General features: G+C 41.5%; 1 protein-coding gene across 2 annotated transcripts; it reads right to left on the reverse strand.

Annotated features, from left to right (window-relative positions):
* Positions 1–142: 142 nt before the first annotated feature.
* WDR48 (WD repeat domain 48) lies at positions 143–22,077 on the reverse strand. Of its 2 annotated transcripts, none has more exons than XM_072153866.1 (19): positions 21,932–22,077; positions 19,406–19,546; positions 19,125–19,203; positions 17,125–17,207; positions 16,357–16,486; positions 16,073–16,161; positions 15,667–15,768; positions 13,930–14,154; positions 12,794–12,868; positions 12,566–12,668; positions 12,118–12,215; positions 11,212–11,319; positions 10,306–10,402; positions 10,115–10,210; positions 7,372–7,480; positions 7,189–7,276; positions 5,823–5,899; positions 4,599–4,791; positions 143–2,464 (listed from the first exon to the last, which is right to left on the reverse strand). In XM_072153866.1, exons 1-19 carry the CDS (start codon positions 21,977–21,979, stop codon positions 2,369–2,371), a joined length of 2,037 nt encoding a protein of 678 aa, XP_072009967.1. In that variant the 5' UTR covers positions 21,980–22,077; the 3' UTR covers positions 143–2,368. The 2 variants fall into 2 exon arrangements, with proteins under 2 accessions (XP_072009967.1, XP_072009968.1); XM_072153867.1 differs by lacking the exon at positions 21,932–22,077 and adding an exon at positions 21,541–21,622.
* Between the last annotated feature and the right edge of the window lie 2,081 nt (positions 22,078–24,158).

Genomic DNA, 24,158 nt, shown 5'->3' on the forward strand with positions numbered 1-24,158 from the left:
ACAGGGGTTTATGTTGCGTTAATGTCAAGTAGTATTTGTAACTTCTAGAATTCTTGGTTGATCTAAAAACTCCCTTTCAAAAAAAAAATAAAAAATAAAATCCTTGGTTATCCTGAAAAGTATAATCCAACTCCTGATGTCATGACTTGTTTAATTCCTTTAATAACTTCTAAGGCTTTATTCATACATTTTGTTAATGCCATGAAATCAAAGCAATTTTATTGATTCTGTTTCTGCCTTTTTTAGAATATAGTCTATTAAAAGAGATACTGCAGTGAAGAAAACAAATTGAGCATTTTTTTTTATAATTACACAAAAAAATACACAAAGGCAGAATTTTGGCAAAAAAACAAAAACACTACGAAACCATCTTAATAGTGGTAGGAGCTCAGTTTATTTGCCCTCCCAATACTGAGCTCCCAATCTTTTGCACAGTCAGACATTTACAAGTTTACATTCAAATTGCTTGCAGCCTCCACTAGAGGGAGCTAAAATGTACAATGTGTATACACTGGAATTAAACTGGTGTAAAAAAGCTATTTTTTCAGAAACAAATTTTAGTGTAAAAGTATGCCACTTTTCACAGTTTTTATCATGCTCAGCATTCCCATTTTTATCATGGAGATAGGACCTCTCACAGGTGGGAAAATATAATTTACTTAAAACTGCCATAAAATATCTGAAATGTATACCTGCCCCTACCTGGAATATACTTTCATTCCTAGTGCACCTAGTGACTGACATGCACCCAATTTCAGGTGAACACCACATGATATACTGTAGCGATACATTCCTTAAACAACATCTACCACCAGGATGAAGGATTGTACACCAAGCACACTGACATACTGGTAGGATCTGCTTTTTTTAGCCTTTTATGCCCTTTGAAGAAAAAAAAGCTTAAAAAATGATGCTAATGAGCCTGAGGGGCTCCAGGCTCTATCAACACCTGAGCTCGAAGCCCCTCAGGTTCATTTTCATAATCCTAAAAGATTTTTTTGGGAAAAACCAGGGCATAAGAATATAACAGAAGATCAGATCCTGCCAGAGATAGCACACAGCGGTATGTCAGTGCGCTTGGTTACAATCCTTGATGCTGCTGGTAGATGTCCGATAAGTATGCAAAGAGTTGTGCAGCTCCCTCTAGTGGTGACTATAAGCAGTCAGAATATTACCTTTATAAAAAAAAAAAAATGTTGCAACGCAAGGTCTGGTGTTTCAACTCGAAATAAACCAACAAATGACGCGATTATAAAAGCTAGAGAGATTGACTTTATGAACTCGATTTCAGAACATCGCCTTCTATTAACCAAATGAAACATTTTACAAAAGTAACTGCTCATTAATTTCATTACACGCCTCTATCTGATAATCCTGTACAGAACTCTATTGGCAAAATCCATAACCTTATTTACACATCCAAACTACCAAATAGGAAATGTTGGATCACAAATTTCCAGGAACTCGCCCCCTTCCCCCACCCCCATATCTGAATGTTAATGCTAGAAAATACATGGGCATGGCATGGGTGCTGGTTATGCCATTAGTCATCACCATGCAGATTGGGGCTCGGTGTGCGGCATTGAGTTTGTCATACGATGCACAGCATCAGGAGACACACCGTGGTCTGGAAACATGGCCATACACAGAGGTTGTTCCACAAGAACAGGTGCCATTGTTCACGATTATGCTGCCTTGTTCTCTGCCAACTGGACCCACAAATTCATTAACGTACCCCCTTACTTCCCAGAATGGCAGCATTTGCTAGTGCATTGAAAGATCATCCTACATTTTAAGTGGTGATAAATAAAACCCATAATCAGGTTTCTCGGACCCCCCCCCCATAAGGATCCCCAAGTTGCCCCTGCTCCACCCCACCCATAGGACTGATGGTGAGCTTTACTTGGCTATCTCTATCAGCCCCCCAGAAGTGAATATAGTACTGGTTACGCGTGAACACTTCCACTCCATTCACAGGAGACCCTCAGTCCTGGTGGTCCTGTGGATAGGGGATAGTGTTGAAAATAGGGTCTGGGATGTGCACCCGCACTCAGAGAGGTCATCGCTCTCGATTCCAAAGTGTCTCGGAACAATGGAAAGAAGTATTACAAATCTTTATCCACGACTCTGTACATTGAAACACACACAAATAACAATGTTGTTCATTTTATGTTGAAACCCAAAGAACTAAAGTGGTGCGGGGGAAGGGGGGGTCATCTGTTACAATTAGGATGACTAAAGGGTATCTGCGAATGTCCATACTGGCTCATTTGACACCTATGTATAAGAGTTCAGCAGGGCTTCCGTACAGTACTAGGTTTTTAGTCCACAACGGTAATGTCAGTGTAGCTGCTCCCGAGAAATGCTTTCACGTCGACTTCTGGCGGTAATGAAGGGTTAAGTCGCCACCGCTCTTCCAGATGAAATGTTTCACAGTCCGCAAGTCCATGTTAGGATCCAGAATCTGTGGGGGAAATAATGCAGAGTTAAATGACCAGCTTGGGAATTTTAAAGGGGTTATCCGGGTGTTAAAAATTACTGAGGGCCGGGCTGGGCTATTTAAACATAATAAACGTGTACTTACCTCGTCCAGCGCTGCTGATGTCCCGCGCCACGCTCCGTTTGATCCGTGCCCCTGTTTGTTTACAGGGGCACACAAGCCGCGCACAGGGAACTTCCGGTCTGCGATGTGGTCGGCTCCTCCCATTCGTCCCTATCTCTCAGCGTTGTAAGCGCTGGGAGATGGCGTCGGATAGGAGCTTCCGGACGGCCGGAAGCTCCCTGTGCGCCCTTGTAATGAAACTGGCGCACAGAGGAGACGGACCGCGGTGTGGGACATCAGCAGCGCTGGACGAGGCAAGTACACATTTATTATGTTTACTGAGGGCCGGGGTGGGCTATTTAATTTTTAACACCCGGATAACCCCTTTAAGGAGGTTGTCCCTAGATTGAGATATATGACATTAACAGAGAATTAGACAATAGATGTCCAATGACTGGGTCCCTAAAATCACTACAAAAGGGTCTCAAGTCCTCCTTTTCCTCATCAAGGAAGGGGAAGGAGATTTTGTGATCCCAACTCCAGGAATCAGTCATTGAATGGTAGATTCACTTTCACTGAACCATTTATTACTTATCCTTTGATCTTAAGGGGACACCGTCATCAGATTTTACCCCAATAAACCACTAACTTACCCACTTGGGATATTTCATACCCTACTTTTCTAATTTTCCCTCTTTATGTGAAATGTAACCCATTTACCATTAAAATAAAAATCTCCAAAGTCATCTGAAAATGAGCTGAGAAGAGTAATGTTTTGCCTGAGACAAGTTAAGTTTGGAGAAAGCAGGGGTACCCGTCAGACGTCCATAATCTTGGTTCTGCAGTAACTACATGCTTTTCATGTCATATTAAAAGGCAAGAATCTCATTATTCAGATTGCATCAGGCTTGGTTCTGTCAGAAAACAGAACCGGAGATACAGAAAGTTAAAGACATAGGTGGGAACTGGATCTTTATCCTTCTATCTTGGGTTCGTAGCTCACAAATCTAACAAGATCTCACCCTTGCATGTTTTTAGGTACCAAAGATAGAGGTGTCAAAAAATGACCCTCCCCACGTGGTTTCTAAAAGTGACTCTTCTCTGTTCTTTTTTACTTGATTTTGGTGGAGATTAATTTCAAATTTTGCTATTTACCTAAAGGCAGTTATGAAAAAGGTATTGTAACGGGGTAAAATCTAGTGACATTGTTTTACATACACCCTTTAAATAAAATATACCATCGGAATCAGGCATGATAAACCAGGGACACATACTCATAAATCCAGGAGCCCTTGACTGCAGCAATTTTCTTACAGGTGTTTTCTATAGCCCCCACTTCCTCAGCACTCCCCCCCACCTCCTAATTTATTCTTACACAGTGGGGTGGGGGGAGGTGCTCCTGCACAGTGCAACAACCCCAGGAGCCCTTTAGACTCATTAGCATAATTTAAAAAGTTGATTTTAGAAGGAGGGAGGCCATGAATAACACATATAAGAAGATTACCACAGTCATGTGCCTGGATCTATGAGTAAGTGTCCCTGGTTTATCATGATGGATTTTGATGGTAAATTTTCTCATAGTATCAAAAAGGAAGCAGGAAAACCTTAGGGCTGTCCACTTAAGGGCAGCACGGTGGCTGAGTGAGTAGCACTTCTGCCTTGCAGCAGTGGAGTCCTGGGTTCGAATCCCACCCAGGTCAACATCTGCAAAGAGTTTGTATGCTCTCTCCGTGTGTTTCCTCCGGGTACTCCGGTTTCCTCCCACACTCCAAAACATACTGTTAGGTTCTTTAGATTGTGAACCCCATGGGGACAGGGACCAATTTGAAATGCTTTGTGCAGCGCTGCGTAATCTGTGTGCGCTATATAAATTAAGAATTATTATTATTTATTATTAAATGCTGCATGCTAAATGAAACTAATCATTTAAATGTAGGACAAGGTTGTGCCGAATTCTCCAAAGCAGGAGCCACACATTGAGAGCCTCTGCTCTGGCTAATAGACTTGAGGTTCTCATATTTGGAGAGGGGCCATATGGATAGGGAAGTCTAGATACCTGGTCTTGACACAAGAGCTCAATCTTCTCTTCGGCCAGCACAGCGATGTCCTCCTCCTTCTCTTGTTCTCCTTGTTTTTCGTTGTTTGAAGAACTGGTGGTCTGAGACTCTGTATCTACATTGATAATTTTCTCGTAGACATGTTCCATCACCTTCCTGACCTGCAGCATGTCACTGGCGGACAATCTGTCTCTGGAGAAGGGGAATACAAGTCACAGGTTAAGAACGAGTAACAATTCCCCTGCACAGGATCCACCTGGAGATTTCAGAGACTTATCTATCACTAATGTTAAACAAAATATGCATAAAAAAATGAGTACAAGTGAACAAAAGGAACCTCCTTATACAACATATCATAGCAAAGTGACCAGGGACTAGTTTTTATCCACTAAAAGTAAACATTGAAGCTTCCTATAGAATAAATACCTGTCCCTGATGTCACACAGGTGCATGGCTCGTTATATATCCCTGGTCATGTAATGTCACACAGGTGCATGGCCGTTATATATCCCTGGTCATGTAATGTCACACAGGTGCATGGCCCGTTATATATCCCTGGTCATGTAATGTCACACAGGTGCATGGCCCGTTATATATCCCTGGTCATGTAATGTCACACAGGTGCATGGCCCGTTATATATCCCTGGTCATGTAATGTCACACAGGTGCATGGCCCGTTATATATCCCTGGTCATGTAATGTCACACAGGTGCATGGCCCGTTATATATCCCTGGTCATGTAATGTCACACAGGTGCATGGCCCGTTATATATCCCTGGTCATGTAATGTCACACAGGTGCATGGCCCGTTATATATCCCTGGTCATGTAATGTCACACAGGTGCATGGCCCGTTATATATCCCTGGTCATGTAATGTCACACAGGTGCATGGCCCGTTATATATCCCTGGTCATGTAATGTCACACAGGTGCATGGCCCGTTATATATCCCTGGTCATGTGACGTCACACAGGTGCATGGCTCGTTATATATCCCTGGTCATGTAATGTCACACAGGTGCATGGCCCGTTATATATCCCTGGTCATGTAATGTCACACAGGTGCATGGCCCGTTATATATCCCTGCTCATGATCAGGGATATAGAGAGATAGATAGAGATAGATAGAGATAGTCTAAACATGCAGGGCAGAGTCTTAGAGCTTTACACTAGTTCACATGTAAGAACCTATAAATTATCAGGGATTCGGCGAGTTACACTCACTTCTTCAGGGTTTTTGCTCCTGACGATGAATGAGGTTGGAGGTAGAAGGGAATTTTATTGAATTTAGGCATGTTTTTCTACAAGACAAAAAAAAAACAGTGCATTATTAGTACACACTATGAACACATTCTGGAGCTTTATGAAAAGATATTATATGATAAAATATAAAACATAAAAATTTATGTATGTAAAGGTTTTAAATTCCACAGCCACGTGGCTGAAGACTGATCTAGACGTAAACACAGGGCCAGAGGTACTGTTGGGGTACATTAACATATATACTCATGCCAAAACGTACAATGGGAGAATTTCCGTCTTCTGACACACCCAGGAGGCGAAAGAGAAATGTTACTTGCAGCCGGGCAGATGCTCCCTGCCAATAAATTCCAGACTCAATATAACATGAAAGGGGTTAAAGTAAGGATACGGCCTAACTTACTGATCGGTTGGGGTCTCAGTAACAGGATCCCCAAAGATCAATGCAATAGTGGTCCAATGTACCCCCCCTCGCACGGTGCTTAGAGATCTCCATCAGCTCGATAGAGATGAACGAGGCAGCCCACGCATGCGGGACTGGCTGCTCTGGCCATTTCTGTGGTGCTATCCCATCATTGAGACCCCCACCAATTAGGTCCTATCCTGAAGTGCCTTTAACCCCTTCATGACTGCTATATGGCTATACACATCCTCGCTGTAAAAACCTGTGCAGATAGCGCATGTATAGACATCATGATAGTGTCCCATTTCAGTGCTGAGGTCTCTATTACTATAACATCATTGTGTGTGGATTATGGTTCTAGGTGCAACAGAACAGGAAATATCCACTGTTAAAGTTGAGAATAAATCTGACAGCTCTCCACTGTTTGGGTGTACATAATAAAGGGGAGACGATTCCCCTCTTTAATTCAGCACCAGAATTGTCTTTCTAGGCGCCCTGATTCAGAAGATATAACTGTGCCCCAGCCTGTTAGGTGCAAGCAGAATAGAGAAGGAACTGCAGTTAGACACAGCCGACTGTTTCAGAAGTACATGCACCCTTCTGCATCTGTATCTCAGAAGGGAAATGGATTGATGTTGTACATATTTTTAACACACTTTGGTAAAAGGTTTATTGATTTCTACAAGTTTAATGAGAAAAATAACAAAACAATCTTTTTTCACATTATAATCAATTTGTCTGCCAATTCTCCAAAGAAAAAGAACATGTCATTAATAAAACTATCCTATCAAGTAAGTAATAAATCAAGTAATAAATGTTATGGGTAGTCTGAGAGGAAGCAGGACATGTCTGTCATTGATCTCATCAATTGAACAAAGTTTCATCTGCACAGGTTTCATCTATTATGATAAGGAGAATGGTACTTACATCCACTGTAATATCAACCACCCACTGTGGAACAGTTTCATTGAGAAGCATGGATTCAGTCTCTCCACCCGAATCCCTACAAAGTAACCTACAAGGGGCCGAGCACATCATGTTACACATGAAACAGCTATATTATAGGTAATTTGTAGCTCTCATGTCCTAAAATACATATACATGACATACCTAAAAAGTGTGCGCCCCCCGGCTTCTCCAAAGATTACCGGAGTATGAGGTGGCACTTGGAAATAGCCATTGCCCTTCTGTACCCTGGTCTCCTGCTCTCCATTTGCCACTACACAATAGACAGAAGATTAATGACCATCAACATCTTCGGCAGGTTAGAATTAGTGAACATGAACATACTTGAAACACAAAACGTGTGGTGGCTGCATTTGTTGGGATGAATTAATATGACAGGACTACAAGCGTCATAGTAACATATGATGCAAGGAATCCCTTCTTCCCTGCAAAACAGAGTCGCAGTATGCGCAATGAGTCATACATACAGTGCTTTTTGAATGTATTCGGCCCCCTTGATCTTTTATACCTTTTGCCTGATTTCAGACTTCAAACATAAAGATAACATTTTTTGGTGAAGAATCAATAAGTGCGACACAATTGTGCAGTGGGATAAAGTTTATTGGATATTATAAACTTTTGTAAAAAAATAATAAACTAAAAAGTGGGGGTGCAATATTATTTGGCCCCGTTAAGTAAATACTTTGCAGCACCACTTTTTGCTGCAATTACAGCTGCAGGTCGATTGGGGTATAAGGTCTTTATTAGTTTTCCAAATCAGGAGAGTGAAATTCTCGACCATTCTTCCTTGGAAAACAGCTGGAGCTCAGTGAAGTTGGATGAAACGTTTGTGAGAAGCAGTTTTCAGCTCTTTACACAGATTCTCGATTGGATTCAGGTCTGGGCTGTGACTGGGCCCTTCTAATACCTGACAGGTTATTTGTGAACCTTCCATTGTAGATTTTGCTTTATGTTTGGGATCATCGTCTTGTTGGAAGTTAAATCTCCGTTCCAGTCTCGGGTCTTTTGCACACGCCAACAGGTTTTCTTCCAGAATGGTCCTGCATTTGGCTGCATCCATCATCCCATCAATTTTAACCATCTTCCCTATCACTGCTGAAGAAAAGCCCAAACCCTGATGCTGCCCCCACCATGTGTGACAGTGGGGATGAGTGCTCAGGGTGATGAGCTGTGTTGCTTTTAAGCCAAACACATTGCCCCACTTTTCAGTTTATTATTTTAACAAACATTTTAACCCCTTAAGGACGCAGGGTTTTTCGGCTCATTTCTCGCTCTCCAACTTCAAAAATCCATAACTTTTTCATTTTTACGTGTACAGACCTGTGTGAGGGCTTATTTTGTGCGTAACACATTTTACTTTCCCGTGATGTTATTTATTTTAGCATGCCGTGTACTGCGAAGCTGAGAAAATATTCCAAATGTGGAAAAATTGAAAAAAAAAACGTCACGTTCTTGTGGGCTCAGTTTTTACGACTTTCACTCTTCGCTCCAAATAACACGCCTACTTTATTCTTTGCTTCGGTGCGATCGCGGTGATACCAAATTTATATAGGTTTTATTGTGTTTTAATACATTTTCAAAAATTAAACGAATGTGTACAAAAAAGAAAAAAAATGTTTTGCCATCTTCTGACGCTAATAACTTTTTCATACTTTGGCGCACGGGGATGTGTGAGGGGTCATTTTTTGCGAAATGAGGTGACGTTTTCATTGCTACCATTTTGAGGTCTGTGCGACATTTTGATCATTTTTAATTTCATTTTTTATGTTATGTAAAAAGGTGTAAAAGTCGCATTTCGGACATTTGGGCGCCATTTCCCGCCTCGGAGGTCACCACCGCCCGTAACCGTTTTTATATTTTGTTAGATCGGGCATTTTGGGACGCGGCGATACCTAATATGTTTGTGATTTTTACTGTTTATTATGTTTTATATCCGTTCTAGGGAAAGGGGGGTGATTTGAACTTTTAATATTTTATAAATTTTTTTTATTTTTTAAACTTTTTTTTTTTCACTATTTTTTAGACCATCTAGGGCAGTGATGGCGAACCTATGGCACGGGTGCCAGAGGCGGCACTCAGAGCCCTTTCTGTGGGCACCCAGGCCATCACCCAGCACACCAGACAGGACTCAAAGAATCTTCCTGCAGTTCCAAGCAACTTAAAAGAGGCTGCTTTCAGGCATAATTTGATATTTACTTTGCTACCTGGGACTGTAGGAAGAGGCAGAATGAGTAGACAGGGCCAAATTATCTTTGGAGGCCCTCCTGATGGACCACAATTTTCTCTGTACAGAGGGACACTGGAAAGAAGCTAAAATGATGAAACTTTTCCATCTTTCTATTGTGTTGCTGTCCTCAGGAGGCCAATATGATTGAAAGTTGTTAAACAGGGAACAATAAGTTACTGCTTTAATATTTGGTTGGCACCTTGCGATACCTTGGGTTTCAGTTTGGGCACTCTGCCGCTAAAAGGTTCGCCATCACTGATCTAGGGTACATTAACCCTAGATAGTCAGATCGCTCCTACCATATACTGCAATACTTCTGTATTGCAATATATGGCATTTTTGCAGCACATTGATTACAATGAGCCACTGGCTACGGCGCAGAGCGTTAAGGGGTTAAATATCTAATACATTTTGTTCCACTTCACAATTGTGTCCCACTTGTTGATTCTTCACCAAAACATTACGATTTTATATCTTTATGTTTGATGCCTGAAATGTGGCAAAAGTTAGAAAAGTTCAAGGGGACCCAATACTACTGAAAGGCACTGTACCCATGCTGCTTGGAGCCATGTCCCGGAGTCTGTGTTCATTCTGTGAAATGCGGCCTCGAAATGGTCCATGTTTCACAGGCTGAGCAATTCTTAATAGAAAGTTTCTTACCATGATTTACTTCATTCTCTTCTTCCTCCATAGGGTTAATATGAGTTCTTGGCCAAAATTCCAGCAATGCTTGCAACAATAGTCCCCCAAGATTTACTGCAAAAGCAATCAATTAGGTTATCCAATAAAGAAAACAAAATGGACATTTGTTTCAACCAAGTCTTATTAAACAGTCATGACTAAAGCCTTACATTTTGGATCTGACCCATCTGGACTGCTGAAGCCAGCGTCCTTGGCAGACACCCACGCGGCAAAGCAGTCGCTCTCGTCTAAGGTAATGGTCAGCATCTGTCAAGTAGATACACTGTCAAATACTAAGGATACTAACTGCAAATGAAATTACACCGATGTTGAAATACATGACTTCTTTCTACCATAAACAGCGCCACACCTCGCCATGGTTTGTGCAGGTATTGCAGCTCAGATGTATAGAGATAAATGGAGATAAGCTGCAATGCCATGTGACTCATGGTCAGGAGAGGAGCTGATTTTTTTGAAGAAAGTAGCCATGTTTTTTAGACCTCCAAACAACCCCTTTTATAAGACAATCCATATTGTGAGACATACTTCTAATGTAAAACTCTTAACAGTTTTTCGATTCTACATATCAAGATACAAAGTGGCTTTATGCTTTTTTTTAAATGGGTTAATATAGTTTTCTAATGTTTTTTTTTTACTGTAACTGAGGCTTCCATAAGGAACCCTGCAATGGTAGTAAGAACAACCCCCTGCACAGATATTAGTTCCTGGTGAGGTGAAACAACTTAGGGTGATGCCACACATGGCCTTTTGAACCCGTTTTTGGTCCGTTTTTTAAGCAGTGTGTCCAAAAACGCATGTGTTTTTTGACGGACTGCTTAAAAATGGACCAAAAACGGGGTTAAAAACGCCATGTGTGGCATCTGTCCACTTCTCTCAACACTTATCGGGTGCTATGTAGGGTGAAAATGAAAACTTAGCTCTATAGTCCCGTCTTAAGTCAAGCCTGCACCTCGCTGACATTTTCAATCCTGGGTGATCACTGGCCTCAGCGAGCACAGGAGCAAGAACAGTGGAGTTCAGTACTGAAGAAAAATGATAGAAAGGAAAATACCTACCCCAGTTTTTAGGTCAACAGAGAACCAGTTTGGGACATAAACCATTTTAAACCTCTTCTTTATTTCTTCTTCAAAATCCACCTTTCCCAAATCTTCAACTTTGCAAGCCTAGAGATCAGACAGATGTCAATGCACACACATTTCCTTACGAGTGATGCTACCCTAGCCTAACTATAACAGACTGAGCTCAGCAAGGAGATTGGACTATCCAGGGACTGTCTGTAAAGAGTTACATTAATAGATACTTTATCAGATTCCTTTATCTCTCGGCTGTCAGTGGAAACAGGACAGAAAGTTCATTTATACAAACTGCATAAATAAGGAAGAAACACAAAGGAAAAAGAAGGAGACAGGAATAGATTTCTGTAATAAAGTATATTGCAAAGTTTATTATTCAGTCTATTCATTTATGCATTTTTGTTGAAAGTTTAGATGCACTTTAAGGAGGTTGCATTGTCTCCCTTCAAAGGAACTTGGAATGGCGATTTAAGACACTGAATCAACCAGAGGTCCTTACGGATCAGTGTTTTAATGTCTCAAATCGCCATTTATCATTTTTGAGTATTTGGGTTAAAAAAAAAATAATAAACTCAATAATCACTTCGGTCCTTCAGCGCCTGCACATTCCAGCAATGGTGGTCAGAGCATAACACCCCAGCTTCACTGCGCAAGCGCCATAGGGATACTGTCCCGGCTTCACCAGTGCGGGATCTCCTGATGCGTGTCCTATGTGCCTCATCTGACTCGCATTCTGGAAGTTTATTGCCTTCCATTTAAAAATCTTAGAAAGGTCAATTTGGGACCCTAAACCTTCTTGTATAGGAGTCTGGAGACCCACATTAGCATGCTATGTGCTATAGCTATTCATTTACAGCAAGAGGAAAAGTAAGAGAAAACCAGACTAACCTTCAGCACATCCCAATATGCCACATTGTTATTTGTGTCTTTGGTTAGTATGTGCCTCTTGTCATTCAGTATATTACACTGAATAATGCTTGCACCGCCTAAAAAGAGAAGAAAATCTATGAATCTGAACCATATAAACATTAAACTGTTCTGCTAAATGGAGATGAAGCCAGCTGTAAATGTGCCCGTATGTATCCACTTAGCAATGATTCCCCCTAATATATTAAAGACAATATTCCTCCAGCTTTAAGAAAAAAATTATTACATATTTGTGGCTATTTGGTACATTACATAAGTGTGATGTTATACATACAGGTGGCTAAAACAAAAGTGACAAAGAAGCAATGCAGTCATTGTACAAGTTACCTATTATACTACATTAGATTCATGGAAGTGCATGAATCCCCAATAATGAAACATACTATATGCAACACAGGGTCATGGTTACCTTTGATAACTTGGTCAGGCTGGGAGCAGAATGGACTCATTGGAGTGCTACAGTCATTCTCGTAATCTCCTGAGGATCGGAAGTTCATAATACCTTTTATAGGCTAAAAGAAAACAGGGTCAGGATTTTCCCTTCTGAGGGGGAGGAGGGTAAAGGGTTATGAAGCACTTCAATACATCACACACAAGGAGATATCAGGAGCACACAAAGACACAAATCATCTCTTACCCACTTATTGACTGATGATTTGGTTGTTGCAACCCAAAGTGCAACAGGAGGATCCACAGATCTGTCAAGTTCCATCTGGAAAGGTAGAAACATTAATGTTTATTTTACTGACACCAAGCAAATATTTAGAAGGCTGTCCCAAGATTGATTATCCCCCATCCACAGTGAAACCCCTGGTACCCCCCACTGATCACAAGGGTTCCTCCTTTCCTACTAAGTTGATGGAGCAGCGGGTCCGGTATGCACCCTACACCTTCATGCACTACTGGAAATAGCCAAGCACAGATCTCAGCAACCTCCAGAACTGTCACCCATCCTCTACAAAAAATATAATTTCCATGTTTTCTCATGACACCACCTCTGACATGCATGTTTTATCTCCAATAAAATATATTCTAGATTCCATCCCTTTGTCAATATTCTTAGCAAAAATGTATAAATTCATTTACCATCCTTAGAGGAAATCTACCATCAAATTCCATCATGACAAACCAGGGACACTTTCTCATAGATCCAGGCACCGGGACTGTGGTGATCTTCTTATATTTGCGATCCACGGCCTCCTTCCTTCTGACATCAACTTTTAAAATTATGCTAATGAGACAGAAGGGCTAAAGGGGGTGCTACCAGAGCCCCCAAGCTTCACAGGCTGTAACACAGTGCTGAGAGCAGGGTGGAGGGTGAGACCTGCTCCTGCACAGTGTAACATGGAGGGCTGTAGTAATCCCACTAGAATAATTAATTAGCACAATTATAAATGTTGATTTTAGAACAAAGGAAGTCATGGATATCAAACATAAAAAGATTATCACATAGACATAATTATCCCTGCATATAGCAAAAACATTTTCTGCGTGAGCCCAGCAGTTCCTACAAGGGCTCGGGCTGAAGAAATTTTTGCTATGTGCATTAAGCAGCCCCTCCTCTCAGCTCTGCAGTAGTTTCCAACCAAAACCTGCTACAGTTTGTACTCATAGCAGAGGGGGAGCTGTGGAGCAACTCTGCCCAGAAGCCATTAAAGGATTTATGGCTCACTTTAATAAGTGCAAAATTTTTGACCAATTTAGGGGAAAAAAATAAAATAACACACAGGACATCGTCCTGACTGATACATAGCAATTAAATTTAGCCTTCACCTTTAAAACAGGTGCTTTTTCTTCACAAATGAGCAGCCTCATATCAGGATTCCTCAGATCTGTGCAGTAGATCTTGCGGTCTCTTCCTCCAGAGTAGACGTGAGTAAAGCCTTCATTCACTTGGAGCGCCCAGACTCCTTCATCATGGACTCTGTATGTAGCTATACACCGCTGCTGCCCGAGAGACCACAAGCGGATTGTCCCATCTGAACTGCCTGAAAGACACTGAAGATATCATAGAATTAATATAAGCCTCACACCTTCATCAAGGGAGATTGTTTTATTAGAAAGTATCGAATACGTAATTTATTTTGCCAGAATTCAGCACAATATACAATTTCTCAGTGTATAAAATCTAAATTGATTAACAAGATCAAAAAGTAATTGAATTAACAGTAAAAAAAAAAGTAGAAGACACAAAATCACTGGGAATTGCCAATCCTCTGCACCATGTTGATCAGCTACTCATAGTACACAAATATCAGCCCAATTTAGCTCCTATTCACTTTTACGGCCATTACCCACGAACAAGTTGTGTGCAAAAAAACTCGCTCTGTACACTTGTAGGATTATCTGGACCTAACAAGGAATCACTGAACTTGCTGAGCTCCGTTATCCAGGGAAATGCAACACGTGCAAAGAGTGAGTTTGTTGGAATGAAGTTGTTCATGGGCAATGGGCTGTATCTGTGTGTCGGGCCCTACATTATGGGAAGGTCATAAATATCTTAAACATGGAGAATCTCTACTTCAGTGTCTGGAGAGAGGAGACATTTTTACAGAAGGCTTTCTCTGCAGAAGGAGACATTGAATATGAATACAAATTATACAGGGAACATTGCACAGGATATGCCCCCTTCATGATCAGATGGGATGCAATCTTTTTGTCCCCAAACTAGACTGAGAATAAAGGGGCTACAATGCTGTTGTGGTGCAGTTGACCGGCTGCTGCTATTTAAAGGAAATCCACCACCAAAATCCAACATTATAAACCAGGGACACTTACTCATTGATATAAATGGCCTCCTTCCCTCTAAAATCAACTTTCACAATTATTCCAATGAGTCTGGGTGATCCTGGGGTCTTACCAGATCCCTTTTGTACTGTAGCTTTACAAGCCGTTTCAATGTCTTCCTCAGCACTTACTCCTCCCTCTGCCTGCTGTAATCTCACCACAACACGGGAAGTTATAGCACATAGTGGGCAGTGGAAGTGCTCATGCACAGTGCAACAGCCTGTGAAACTAAAGTGTAAAGGGTAATGCCCCGGGGAGCCCTTTTGGCTCATTAGCATAATTTAAAATATTGCTTTTAGAAAGGAGGAGGCCATGGATAATAAATATAAGAAGATTACCAGTCACAGTGCTCGATCCCTGGTTTAGCATGATGGATTTTAATGGTGGATTTCCATTAAAGAAAAACAGTGTAGGGGACACATTAATAGATTCTTCATTGTCAAGATCATTAGAGTATCAGGTCATTCTGACAATATTATTGCTGTAATGTCTCTGTAAAGTGACAGATTACGATGTAAAGTGCAGTATAAGATTTACTACTACTATGTATGACTCCTGCTGATCTTAAGAAAACAGCATATCCTCACAAATATTGTTACCCTTCCTCTGTGCCCTATAACAGGAAATGTCCATCAGAGGATTGTATGGATACAAAACACAGTAGCAGTCGTGTCTGGTCTTTCATACGGCATCTAATACTTCAATTAGGAGTGAACTAGTTACCTGCGTGCCATCTCGATTTAACAGCAAGGCCTTTACATTGTCAGTATGTCCTTTCAATTTCATCAGCTTTGCGCATGTCCGGGGATCCCAGACTCGGAGGACCTGTAGTGCAAGATTAATATTTGTATAACCTGTTAATTCATTCATGACAAAAAAAATAAAACAAATTGCCATGATTTGAAAATGTATTATTATTATTATCATACACACTATTCATCCAAGACATTAATAAACTGTCCGTAAAGTGCCACCAATTGGATGCAAGTCAGATGATCATGCCGTACGCAGGCAGTTTCAGCCAAAGATGATTGGCCAAAATGTGCTCAACTTTTTTTCTTATTTGTATGCACATACAGCAGGAAAGCGGCATATAACTTACTGAATAACAAATAAAGCTCAGTGTTACCTTTTCCGTTGAGCCAGAAACTATGACAGTCCCCATCTGGTTCATGGCTAGACTGTATATCGAGTCTTTATTTCCACTTAGGGACGAAGCTGGTAAAAACAAACACCAACTGGTTAATTGAATGATGCCCGTTATAAAAAACCAACGTGCAACGGCAAGTGAACAGGCATAATTTAACAGAATAGTCCGTAACAGACACTACAAGTAGTGGTGTAAGCGTTCCCTAAAGAAGAAAATAAGAAAAAAAAAGTAGGAGGCGCCATAACAAACCCGGCGTTACTTACTAGTGACAGTATTGTTGGATGCGGTCAGTGCAGTGAGCGTATTTACATCCCAGAGGAAGATCTGTCGGTCCAGTCCTGCTGATGCCACCAATTCCTTGTCTTTTGCATATGCCAAGGCCTTCACATAGTCCTGGAGGTGTACACCGACAAAATAGTATCAAAATAAGCACAAATCACATCAAAGTTAAAAAATAAACAATTCCCAGACTCATAGATACAAAACATATTTTCAAAGCTTTCAATGTCCATATAAGCAGTGCCCAGTATAATACAGGCCCTCACACCCCTGCAATGCAGCTTGCAGCATTTTATGTTTAAACCGCTCTACTTCCGCACTATGTTGTCAATATAATGATGTCTCAGCATAGCATCACATGTACAGCCGGATCTAGTGGGCAATTTTATTATCCTAAATCTATAATACTATGAGTAATATAGAGGAAGGCATCCTCAGTAGTACAACTGTGTGACAGAAGATGTCCAATCATCAGCAGTATCTATAATTGGAGTTTGTGCCCCACACTGTGGAGAGTCTGTATGGTATAATCCGGGCAGTAGCTTCAGCAATCCTGGTGTCCGAGATGGTGACGGTTATCATGAGATCACATGACCCAAAAAAATTAGACTCGTCTTTATAATCTACTTTGCAATCACAAATTAATTTACACTGAACTTACCAATTCTGACTACACTAAGGATACAAGTATAAACCCCATGTGCTGTGCATATAATAATTGTCAAATCATCTGAGGGCGTTTGCGTTTTTACCTTATGTGTTCTCAAGGTCGACATGCAAAATCCTTTGTGTGCGTTCCATACTTTAACAGTGGTATCAGAAGATGCTGATATTACTGCCAAAAAGAGAAGAGACAACATAAAACACACCGTACATCACATGTAACGGGACCTATAACTTTCAGTCCACATTCAATTGCTGTGCACTGGGCCAGGTGATTACACCTGCCTTGTAAAAGCATTATCGGTTCACTTCCATCCCAAGGGGGTTACATTTTTTTTTTTTTAACCGGTACTGACTTGGGCAAGTATAGGAGCACAGGCAGTCTCCAGGTTATGTACAAGATAGGTTCCATAGGTTTGTTCTTAAGTTGAATTTATATGTAAGTCGGAACTGTATATTTTATAATTGTAGCTCCAGACAAAAAATTTTTTTGCCCCAGTGACAAATCCAGTTACAAAATTTTTTGCTGTAATTGGACCAAGGATTATTAATAAAGCTTCATTACAGACACATTAGAGCTGATCATTGCAGTCTGGGACTATAGTAAAGCATTCAGAGACCTTCACCAGAGGCCACAGTGGGCAGGGGGGTCCATCTGTAAATAGGGGTCGTCTGTAAGTTGGGTTTCTTTAAGTAGGGGACCGCCTGTATACAGGCAGTCCCCGGGTTACATACAAGATAGGGACTGTAGGTTTGTTCTTAAGTTGAATTTGTATGTAAGTCGAAACTGTATATTTTATCATTGTAGTTCCCGACAATTTTTTTTTTTGCCCCAGTGACAATTGGAGTTTCAAATTTTTTTGCTGTAATTGGACCAAGAATTATCAATAAAGCTTCATTGCAGACAATTTTAAGCTGATTATTGCAGTCTGGGACTATTTTAAAGCATCCAGAGAGCTTCACCAGAGGTCACAGTGGGCAGAGGGGTCTGTCTGTAACTATGGGTTGTCTGTAAGTCGGGTGTCCTTAAGTAGGGGACCGCCTGTATATAAAAATTGTTTGTTTGGGGGTGAATAAACAGCCTCCTACTGTACAATAACATTAGCGGTATGTAGCACACATTTTAGGTCAGTATTTAGAGTTTCTATTCTGAAAACGTTCTAATGATTTATAAATGTGTCCAGATCAGGAGCTCTATGCTAGACATTAAATGCCTCCAACTACAGCAGGGTAGGGGTTACCAGGACTGCAGCCCTCACTCAAATGGAATGAAGCTACAGTAGAGTATATCTAGGTTGTCAGTGTGCCACGCAGAATAATGGGACACCCATAGCAATAAATCATCAGTGCACCCGCCTTAGGTCTCTTGCTCTTTGATGAGTGCAGTCCTAGCCTACACCAGACAGAACCATCTGACTGATATTCTATTGTGTTCAGATGCTCACAGTCCGATGATCCAATCCTATCATTGGAATGCAGAATTTGCTCCCGATCCGAGTGGTGTGTGAAACTTGCCCACTGAAGTCAATGGGTCTGTGCCATCCCAGTGCGGTCAGTTTTTTTTATGCATGTGTTTCAAGGAAGAAGCTCAGAGCAGTGAAAAATCTGACACAACTCAGAGGACACCAAGACTACAATAAGAAAGGATGGCAGGACTGAAATCTGATTGAACAATGATTGTGTACAATAAGCCTCATTCCCAGCATTGTATGGATATCCGTTAATGTGATCGCATCTCCTGGCGATTTATAGCATTTAAAGCGTTTTTTTCCAGGCAGTGGATGTGTAAGTGCCTAGTCACCTAGCTCTCATTAATTATCAAGGGCTACATGTTGGTTTTTTTTGTGTTACTCAGACAATTTCCACAAAATATTTTTTAACCCTGTAATGTTTAGAATAAACCAATTCTAGCAGGCACCAATGTAGGAACAACAACATAGAAGGAAGCTGGATCTCCTGCTTAGTTCTCTATTAACCCACCATCATATGCCAAGCACATGTCCTATAAAGAATTCATCAATACAGTTACAGTGGAACCCCCTTTAATAAGCAAGCAGTAATTGTATTGCAATGCTCAGCACATACTTACATGTCTTCCCATTACAGCAGAGTACAATGTCATTCACCCAGTCTGTGTGGTGCTCCATAGATGCTATGTAGGGGTCTTGCTGGAATAGACAAGCAGATAAGAACAAGATTTGTGGTGGAGACAGTATAACCTTAAAGGGTTGGTCTCCGTTGAAACGCCAGGAGACCTTTTGTCTTACAATAAGATCTGTAGGATCTGATAGTGGTCACCGTGACCTCAGCCCTAACAATATTTACCATTTCAGCATGGCGATAAGTTTACATGCGAGTCAATTAGTGTACCTTGTGCTGGTTGACGCTCCATATTCTGATAATAGAGTCCCGTCCAGCTGTGAAGAGTCTGTTTAGTGCAGGATCGAGCTGGAGGGCGTTCACCCCATTGCGATTATATTTCTCTACTTCATCCCTAATAACATACGAAACCTGCAAAGGATAAAGATGTAGAAGTTACCTTCCAACAAAACTAAATTCCAGGGGTTTCCTGGTACCAGTGTTTTTTTTCTTTATGTCCCAGACACTCTGGCGTGACACACGGCTGTTACAGCAGCAGTTGCAGGCTGTAGCGGATGTGCAGCTGCCACAGTGAAGTCACCACTGATCCTCTGTACACAAACACAGGCTGGAGGTGATGGGACTGAACCCGGAACACTAGAGAGATGGGTGTAGCGATTTTGTTACTTTTATAACCTCAACAACCCTCATCCCAGGAGCCTATATTTAAAAACAATCCTGATCCCAGACAACTAAATCATTAAAGGCCCAATAACAGATATTGCCATAACAAAATAATGCAGACATTTTATAGATGTTCCTGAATATGGTCCAAAAACGCAAAGTTTTGTTTGCAATACAACTTCTACCAACGATGCAAAATTAAAAGGGGTATTCAAGTGATTTTATGTTCTCCCATCAAATACAACTTTCTGAATAACTACGGAAACCCTCACCGATCAAAATAATATGGGAAGACTGTTTAACAAAGAGTTAATACAAATCTTTTTTTTATAATATACAGCCCGGGTTACCTACATGCAAGGTTCTTTAGGTTTGTTCGTAAGTTGAATTTGTATGGGAGTCGAAACTGTATTATTTTGTATATTTTGTCTTTTTTTTTCCCAGAGACAATTGGATTTTCAAAATTTTGTATTGTCATGGGAACAAGGATTATCAATAAAGCTTCATTACAGACACCTTACAGCTGATCATTGCATTCTGGGACCAAAGTAACATCCAGAGAGCTTCACCAGAGGTCACAGAGGGCAGCAAGGTCCGTCTGTAACTAGGGGTCATCTGTAAGTTAGGTGTCCTTAACACGGGGGACTGCTTGTATATAATAGGATCACCTGGAAGCCTAGTGCCGTCACGTCACAAGACGCAATGGGCATGGATCATACAGACTGCACCCATCAGGATTGATGTAAATGGAACAGTACTTTTATTGTACTGCATATGCTATACATATACACAATTACAATGTGTGTGGTAATAGATGCGCCTAAAAAACACAGCAATCCGATTTTACAGAGGTTGTCAGTCTGAATTGAAAACACCCATGGAAATCCCTTGCACAAAGTCACAGTTTTATCACCAAAAATAGGGTTTTACCACTTCCAGCCCAAAACATGGATTCCATAGTGATTCTGCTGCAGACACCGCAAAATGGAAAGGATTTTGTTGCACATCTGAAAGTGTTCAGATGTTCAGTTACCTACAGGTACATGGCTACTCGCCACTTAGGCCCAATTCACACCTGCATTTGAACCTCTGCTATAATCTTTCATCACCTATAAAAACGGAAATGTCACGCGTCTGTCAGTTGATTTAAAAGGACTTCTAGTTGCTTCTGTCAGGGTCTGTCGGCACCACTTCAGGTAGGCTTACATTACCAGAGACAAAAAATATAGCGCAGCAAACTAAATATATACGTGGTGCAAACGTGTACATATGGCAGCCATTACAAACTAAAAATCTGCTGGGACAAAAAGACATTTAGCAGATCTGTTTTTATTGGTTTAGTGATTAGATAACAGAGGTCCAACCGCAGGTGTGAATGGGACTTAACTTTCTAAGCGCTTTACTATTAGTGCAACGGAGTTTGACAAGCACCTTACATCAGCTGCAAATACAATATTAATGTTGCAAAAGAGACATTGGGCATTTGGATTTTCGGCGGATATCGGGATATTTTTGTTTAGTTTTTTTTTACAAAAATCGCCTGTTTAAGGCAACATTCAGAGGGCCGTGTGGTCGCCGGACCCGGAGCAAGCACCCCGGGAGGGTCACCAAGGTAGATGGCAAGGGCTCTAGGTAGGTAGGTGCAGGCCTTTAGATGGGAGAGTGACAATCCATGCTGCGGCTACTATGGTGTATATATGGAGAGTCTCCCAGCTTTCCAGAGAACAGATACATCTACTGACCCTCATTTCAGCGAGCAAGAAGGAAAGAGAAGCCCCTGAATGGGGGCACACTGCGGTCACAATGCACAGCAACCCCGTGCTGCACCAATGGACGATTCTGACGGGTAAAAATAATTACAAGTAGGCAGAACCATTCTGCAGTGCTGGGGGAGGGTATTTTTTTTACTATAATAAAGTTGTCACACATCCGTTACATGCTCAGGGTCACGTGATGTGCACCCGGGAGCCTCCGCTGTGCACGGTGCACTCCAGGGGAGCTCACAGCCCCGCCTCCTCCGCTCCGCTGACACTGCGCATCTGCCAAACAACATAGGAGCTCCCCCAATTTAAAGCAGAACCCCTCCATCACCCGCCATCAAGACCGAGGTCACGTCCCCGTTACCTGTCATACCTGAACTTTCCTCCGCCCCGCCGTGTTCTGCCTGTGATGAGCTGCCATCTTGCATGTTGACACTCTGTCGTCACTTCCCAAATCCGAACACTTCCGCCCTTACCCGAAGGATGTGCGGCCTCACTTACAACTTCCGCCCAAACTGAGGCCTGAAGCAACACTTCCGCCCTCTGTTACTGTACGTCAATTCCGCTGAAAGCTGATTAACTGTTTCAGTACTGTAGATGTCAGTGTTCCTTATCCTGAAGTCCCTCAGAAACAGAACACGGAATAACCTGAGCCCATGGTGTTACTAGGGGGCCAGGGCATTGGAAAATGTTGTTTTACTTCTTTCAGATCAGGTTCATTTGCGGTTTCAGGAGCACACAGATATGCTAGTTGGCAATAATCTGGAGTCTTCATTTTTGTATGACATTTTTTTTGATACCTACTTAAAATTGGGTAGTGAGTTATCCAAAGTGTTACATAAAATATAGCTAAATTGTTGGGCTAAAAAGAGGGCCTCAGCAATTTCCATCAGCTCCGTAGAGATTAATGGAGCAGAATGGTCATGCGCGGCCGTCTGTTCCATTAGTCTGAGGAGGGGCGTGGGGTCGGTCGGACCCCTCGTTCTCACGATCTGCGGGGGTCTCAGCACTGAGACCCCCACTGATCAGCAAGTTCGGACCTATCCGGTGGATAGGACCTAACTTGTCTTTGTGGGAAAACCCCTTTAACATCACCCCCTAGTGTGACCAAAAAGTATTATATCCTCCTTACTGCCCCCATACCATAGAATACCCTCTAATGGAATCTACCATCACATGTTTATACTTACCTTCCCGTGCTGAGGTGCAGTAATCTTCTTTCAGTATGTCTAAGAAGTGCAGTGTTTCAGAGAAATAAGGCTTTTAAAAATATGTAAATGAGCCTGAAGCAATCTAATGAGCGCCGTTTGGCTCCTCCCATAAGTACGAATTCATGATTTCCAACCCAGCTGGCCCCACCCATACAGCAATCAAACAGCTGGTGTGACGTCAAAGGGTCTCCTCCTGCAATTCTCACGCTATGCATGATCATAGCAGACTGTAGAGATGCAATGCTATGATCGCGCATAACGTGAGAACTGCACAGGGAGAGCCAATGATGGATGATGTCCTCTGATATGGCTCCTGAATTACATATTATAATGTCCCTTTACATAATACAATAATAGACATGTCCTATTACCTAGTTCCCGTGAAACTATTTTCCCCAGAGCTTCTTTTATTATAACTCTAGAGTTATAAAAATTATGCTAATAAGTCTGGGGCGCTTGTCATTTAATCTATCCACTCCCCCATAAGTCTCGTAACAGGGAAATAAATTAAATAAAAAGACGAGGTGCTCCTTTTGATGTAATTTATACATTTATTTTTTACTTTAAAACAGTGTTTTTCCTTTTTTTAAACTCTTTTATTTGTCCATCTATGTGACATGAACTAACAATCATTGCTTGTTAATTATAATACCCTGCAATACTGATGTCTGATTATCATTGTCAGTCTATAAAGATGCATAAGCCAATAGAACAGCATCTGAAAACGGGGGAATAACATCTGAAACGGGGGAATATCACGTCAGCTGGTGCCAGTCTGTGGAGGCTATATTAGAGATATAGTATATATTAGTCTATCCGGCACACAATTGTGCTGATGGATGAATTCTATGTCAGTTCCAGCCTGGTGAAGAATTTAGCTCTAACCTGTACCAGTACACAGCATATTCAGCAGGCCTGCTCCCTGCCCCTCCATGCCTACTTTTCTAAAAAGTTTCGTGGAGGAGATAAGGGGGGGGGGGGGAGCCTTTGTGGAATTGGTTCCAGACACTAAACTAATATCAATTTTATAACTAATGTTTATACTAATGCATAAATAATGTTTGCACTATGACTTTATAACACTAGAACCTTATACATCGAACTGCAGAAATATATAATATACATTTCTGCATTTCTATGTCAGATAAGATATCTAGAAGTATATTTTTCACTGATGTTTATATTGCTGAGGGTTATGTTAATGGAGGGGGGGGGAACTAAGTGGTCATGTGACCTGATTATTTTTCTATCACTTGGATTTAAAATGGGTCACACTAAGCCGAAACATAGCTGTATTTGGTTATGGAATAAAGGGGACTACCACTACTTCAGGACAGGGCCGGCGTCAGCACTCGGCATACCCGGGCATCCTGGGGAGCCCACATAAGA

The sequence above is a fragment of the Engystomops pustulosus genome, chromosome 5, assembly GCF_040894005.1.
Source record: "Engystomops pustulosus chromosome 5, aEngPut4.maternal, whole genome shotgun sequence".
Classification (NCBI taxonomy): Eukaryota; Metazoa; Chordata; class Amphibia; order Anura; family Leptodactylidae; genus Engystomops; species Engystomops pustulosus.

What these genes read in the sequence shown, in the direction of transcription:
- WDR48 (XM_072153866.1), bottom strand. Translation starts at nt 21,979, where the DNA reads ATGGCAGCTCATCACAGGCAGAACACGGCGGGGCGGAGGAAAGTTCAG. An exon ending in ATCCAACAATACTGTCACTA is followed by an intron (nt 16,162 to 16,356) that starts GTAAGTAACGCC and finishes TGTTTTTACCAG; the next exon opens with CTTCGTCCCTAAGTGGAAAT. An exon ending in AAAAAGCACCTGTTTTAAAG is followed by an intron (nt 12,869 to 13,929) that starts GTGAAGGCTAAA and finishes CTACCTTTCCAG; the next exon opens with ATGGAACTTGACAGATCTGT.